The following is a 5,922-nucleotide window of genomic DNA, read 5'->3' as shown; positions in this document are numbered from 1 at the left end:
CGTAAATATAAAATATAAAAGATTTTTACAGGAAGGATTAAATTAAAGTGATTTGAATATAATACATGCTGTGTGATCATAGTTATCAAAACTACTGAAAATATATTAATTTTTTCACCTAAAACTAAAAATTGCTAGATAACTTATTACATCAATTACATTTTAAATATTCAGAAATGTTATTTCAGTAATTATAGCGGATAAAGAAATATAATTTCATTGTTACTTTCATTTAAATTTTTAACACTTTTTTTTTTAAATAAATGTAATACAAACTAAATAAAAAATAATATACTGTATATAATATTTTAATAAATATAAACTATGCTTTTTTTGGGACAAAATTAATCTCAGTGAACTGCCTTTGTAAAAACACTCATTACAATTTAAAAATAAAAAACTGAATTAAGTTAAATAAAACAAAAACCTAGATAATTTGCTAAAATAATTAGATAAATATTTTAAGTATAATTTTTTAATAATAAATGTTCCACAGAACTACATTTAAATATATTTAGAATTATGCTTTTTGAATATTTTTATTATAATTTCTTTTTATGCAAGCTGAAGTAACTCTGAGAGGTCAGTGCTTGGCCCCGAGGCGATGGGGTGAGGGTCGTTACCTTTATAAAGTCGGTCAGCATGTTGTAAATGTGAGCTCCTTTGGGCAGGAAGAAGCAGCTCCCTGGACTGACGTCGTTAAAAAAGAACAGCTCCTGCTCCTGATTTAACAATTTTGGAATTAGCACCACACACACACACACATCTACGTGGTTTATAACGACATGCATTTATTTACTTATTTATTTATTTATTTACGCGGCCGAACCTTGCCGATGCGTCGGTGGTCTCGCTTCTTGGCCTCCTCCTGCTCGCGCTCCCACTGCTCCCGCTCTCTATCGCCTGGAAACGCAACTCCCATAATCCTCTGCACGCCCTCTGCCTCAGGACTGCACGATAATGTCACGGGTGAAACCTGCAGCACGAGACGGGTGAGAAATGGGCGAGAAACCAAGAAACGGAGGAGTTTAGGACCCTGAGGATCTCTACACTGACTTACCTGTAAGATCTTAAAGGAGCGCAGGGAGCTCGTGTGAGGGAGGAGCGGACCGGAACACACGCCTACACACACTCCATACCTGTGCTCAAAAGCACACACACACACACACACACACAGTTTTAAGATGTTAGTTAAAATCGAGTTAAAGAATCCTCTTGCTTTTCTTTATGTAACTTTTTAAAAAAGGTTAAGATTTTTAGAGCTCACACCTAGTGACACCTAGTGGCCTGATCGCAGCACTGCAGCTATTTTATCATTTCATATTCTTGTGCATTATTATCAATTAATGAGAGTGGGAGTGGGATTAAGTATAATTTTTTCAAAAGATGAAAAGGGATCCATTCTTGATAGAAGAAGGTAAAGTGAGTGGAGTTTGAAGTTTAAATAGGGCTATTTTTACATTTTTATAAGTTTTGGGTTGTCCAAATATCTTTATGTAGCCAGGAGTGCAGATAATATCGCTTCCTGAATATCGTCATCCTTCATTAGCTGATTAATGTGTACAGCTAGCATGTGTGTGTGTGTGAGACAGATACACACTTGTAAACGCTGACTGTGTCCCCGAGTCTCAAAGCCTCCTCAGCACACTGCAGTCTCACATCGTCGTCCTACAACACACACACACACACACACACACACACACACCATCATACAACTTCATCCTTAAAAATCACAAGCGGAAGAAAGATTAAAGGTCATGACCTTAAGCTGACCTGGAAGAGCTGTCGGAGTTGGTGCGCGCTCAGCTGTGCTGTGATGATGGGGAGTTTTAACGCTGCCGCTTCCACACACGTCCGCTCCACTGACTCTAAACACACCGTGCTGAAACACACACACACACATTATTATTAGTAATAGTAGTAGTATGTTGACATTTACTGGAATTTTAAACCAACGTTGCCCTGCGGGCAAATCACAAGCCCCGCCCATAAAATCACAAACAACTAAGACTGACCTTGAGATGAACCTCGGTACAGATTTATCTGTTTATTAAGTAAATCAATTGCTAGAAATGAATAGGATTACAAAAAAAATTCTCCAGAAATAAAAAAAAATAATAAAAAAGAATAAATATCTTGGCATAATATGAGTAACTACAAAAAATATATATATAAAACATTTACCATTAATGATAAAAAATTATGACTGAAAATCATTAAATTAAATTTAAATAAGTATATTTGCAAGAAACATATTGCCACTTTCTAACCACATCCATAAATAAATAATGTATAACTAATAAAAAAAATAAAATAAATAAATAAAACAACAATTTTATTGGATTAATAATTAAGGCAACACTGATGAAATCCAGGCCAAACAAAAAATAATAAATAATAAAATTAAAAAACCCTAAATAATAAAAAATTATGTATTAATTAATAAAAAAAAAACTAAAAACAATTAAACATTCAGCAATAAAAAAGTGTAAAACATGGAAAGTTAAAAAAAGTTTATAATCCTTCAATACATAAGGAACAAAGAATAGAATTATAGTAAATAAAAATGAAGTTTATATGCATTTATAAATACTGAACATTAAAAAAAAAAAAGTGAAAAAGCTATGTACTGTGTGTGTGTGTGTACCGGTTGTCCAGTCTGTAGTCACAGTACAGCCCGGTGTCTGAAACGCCTTCACGACACACCTGAGCACCGAAATGCGTTTCCATCACACTTGCTAATACACACGCACCGGTCCTCCACACCACCTATACACACACACAAAGAGTAGGATGCTATGATTTATTTTATTTTTTTTACATATATACACACACACACACACACACACACACACACCTCTTTTCCCTCCGTGGTGTCGAAGGCAAGCAGCTGTAGCTCACAATCATCCTCTAGGGGGCGAGATAACTCCCACAATGCACCGCTCACCCGGCTCACAACGGCTCCTTTAACCCTGCAAGGAGAGAGAAGGTTAAGCCACACCCTTTCATGACTTTGAGGAGCTGTCAGCAAGTAATACCGGTTTGTGTGTGTGTGTTTAGGGAATCACCGTGTATCCTGAGCGATTTGTAACGGGGTCGTGACCCCCGACCATCCTTTCAGCGTTCTGCCGTCGGCCAATCGGATGCTCAGCTCTCTCCCAGGCTCCGCCCCCTCCTGGTCTGGGCTTTTTGAGAAGGCCTGGAAGAGTCGCAGTCGCTCTGATTGGCTGGCTGATGGCTGGAGCTGCAACACATACACACACATCAATAACATGAAACAAAGCAATATTTACCACGCATTTTCTATAGCAACAAATAAGCAACAATTTAAACACAATACACACAGTCACTCACACACACTCAAACCAGACGCGTGACTTTTTCCTCCAACAAAATCAACTTTGGGCTGCGTCCCAAATCTCACACGGGCCACTCAGCCTCTTGTCCTGAACATCAGCCATTAATCTTAGCTATTTATTTACCTCCACACAGTGTGTGTGTGTGTGTTTTAGCATAAATATCAAGACCAGGTAGTGGAAATCATATTTAATATTTTTCTTTCCTGATGCTTTACTCCTTTTGTGCTGCAGCCTTTATTAGGAACTAATTTCACAGGTTTATGATGAAAGACGAATGAGTTTCAGAACAAGACACACTGAAATAAGTGGGAACAAACGATCGGAACAGCGCATGTGTGTGTGTTAAGGTGCACGATTCTTTAATAAATCAATTAACAAGTCTCTAACTGCAGTCGCAGGCCTCCCCTGCTTCTCTTCTCCGGATGGTCACATGACCTAGAGCATCGGCAAGAAGATGTGAACCTTTAATCTGACATGCAGACTGGTTCGTCTGATCTATAGCGTTCATACAGACACACATCTGCGAGTTGGTTTGAGAAAGAACTGCTAATATTTCAGGACAAGAGCATGGTGACAAGTGAAAAAGTTTGTACACCCCATGGTTTTAAGGGTGTTTTCAAGGTTTTTGTATTGTCTTTTTTTTTTTTTTTTTTGCTAGAATTGCAGTTCTTTGACCCGACAGTGTACAGACAGACAGACAGGTCATATCTGATCTGTCCAGGCCGAAATGTTTCCCCTCCTTCTCCTTTTAACCTCGTTTACATTAGTCGTGTGTGAGGTGCTTTTGAACGAGATGTGAACCTGTGAACCCAACGAGTGTATAATACTATAAACAGAAATCTCTATGGTGGAAACAACTTGCTGATTAAAGAAGTCAGTGAAAAATGTGTTAAGATTTTTCACGGATGAAACGGTGATTGAGTGGATAACTGCACTGATGATCAGCTGTGAAGCTGTTAAAGTGATTTGGAGTAAAAGAAAAGGAATGAAACATCATCAGTGCCGTCGCCATCGTATATACAGGCATCCTGGACAGGGGAGACAGAGGACGAGAGGACCAAGTGCATGAGGAATGGGTTGGAATCCAAGGGTTAGACATGTGTCCCCCCCCCCCCCCACACCCCCCACACCCCCCACACCACACACACACACACACACACAAGGATCCAGTCCTACATCTTCACTGATCCTATCTAAAGAGGGGGAAACTGATCTGAAAGTGGTGCATCACTCCATTCTATAGAATCACGTGATCCTGTCAATCAATCCTGCACGTGCAGTGCGTTTCTTGGTCTTATTTACACACAAGAAGCAGCATAACTAATGATTTGTTCACCTTAATGCGTTTCCAGCCACCCCACTAAGATGTACACAACAATTAGATAAGAATAACACCCTCCCATGACAATATACATCTATGCGGAAGTCAGGGATGGAAAAAACAAAACAAAAAACAAAACCATCATCTCATCTAACAACCTTGCTGTAGCCCCTGCGGCTCCTCAGCGCCGCCCTGACGGTCCCGCGGGACACAGCTCGACCCAAACACGCCGCCAGCGTCATCTCTCGCTCCCTCAAATGAAAAGGTTTTACACGCGGAAACGCAGCGACAAATCCACCATCTCCGTGTTTATTTATTCCCACAGCGCAGCTCCGTGTCGTCCTCTCTGCGCGCCGCCATGTTACCGCCAACGACGCAGCTGATTGGTCGGAGTCTGGACCAATCAGAAGGCGAGGAGGGAAACCGGAGCTGCCTGGGCGCACTCGAACGCGTCAATCATGCAATCACAATGCGCATACAATGTAACAAAACAAGAAATAAACAAAAATAATAAAAATTAAATAATAAAAAGAAAATATAAAAAAAAAAAAATCACCCTGACGTAATAAAAATGTCTGCGCGCTAAAGATAATCTAAAATATTTTAAAAAATACACAAACTGTGCAGGAATTTAATTAAATCCATTATTTTGAACTATGGTCAGTAATCTGTTTTTAACTAAGGTGGTCCATTAGTAAAGCAAATTAATGCTTTACAGTCACATTAACTGAGCAGCATTTTAAACATAATTTATATCCAACTTAATGGATCATTATTAAAAAAAAAAAAAAAGAATCCCATAAATCCATCGACTATCCTTTAAGGAACCTCTGGAGGCCAATGGTGATGCCTGCTGTATTTATTCCTATTTTTACGACCGTGGTAGAACCTCCGCTCAACATTCCCACATCATAAGCAGTTTGGGAATGCCATTTAGAGTAATAATCTGCACATCTTTGGACTGTGGGAGGAAACCGGAGTACCACGAGAACATAAAAACTCCAAACCCAGGAGGTTCGAGGCCATAGTGCTAACCGCTACGCCACCGGTATATGCCAGTCCTGTTAGTCTGAAACAACATCAGTAGTTAAATATCGTGAGCTGGACGGATTGATAAAATGCCCTAATTCTATTATTTATACCAAAGAGTCAAGGTTGAATGTTTACACACCGCCATAACACACATCTATTACATGTTCAGGCGATTATGGGGACAGAAAGGGTCAGAGAACGTTCTAGAAT

The 5,922-nt window shown here is 39.1% G+C and overlaps 1 protein-coding gene across 1 annotated transcript in view; it reads right to left on the bottom strand.

The window, feature by feature from the left end:
• tars2 (threonyl-tRNA synthetase 2, mitochondrial) overlaps window positions 1-5,072 on the bottom strand; it is an 8,477-nt gene extending 3,405 nt beyond the window's left edge. The window contains exons 1-9 of the mRNA XM_053494596.1: window positions 4,839-5,072; window positions 3,069-3,244; window positions 2,858-2,972; window positions 2,648-2,769; window positions 1,774-1,882; window positions 1,601-1,668; window positions 1,061-1,139; window positions 830-976; window positions 624-722 (exon numbers count right to left, since the gene is read on the bottom strand). Of these exons, the coding sequence (XP_053350571.1) occupies window positions 624-722; window positions 830-976; window positions 1,061-1,139; window positions 1,601-1,668; window positions 1,774-1,882; window positions 2,648-2,769; window positions 2,858-2,972; window positions 3,069-3,244; window positions 4,839-4,922 (999 nt within the window). The 5' untranslated portion in view covers window positions 4,923-5,072. The remainder of the gene's footprint in view (window positions 1-623; window positions 723-829; window positions 977-1,060; window positions 1,140-1,600; window positions 1,669-1,773; window positions 1,883-2,647; window positions 2,770-2,857; window positions 2,973-3,068; window positions 3,245-4,838) is intronic.
• Between the last annotated feature and the right edge of the window lie 850 nt (window positions 5,073-5,922).

Source organism: Clarias gariepinus, chromosome 4, assembly GCF_024256425.1.
Source record: "Clarias gariepinus isolate MV-2021 ecotype Netherlands chromosome 4, CGAR_prim_01v2, whole genome shotgun sequence".
Taxonomy (NCBI): domain Eukaryota; kingdom Metazoa; phylum Chordata; class Actinopteri; order Siluriformes; family Clariidae; genus Clarias; species Clarias gariepinus.
This window is presented reverse-complemented; position numbering and strand designations above follow the sequence as displayed.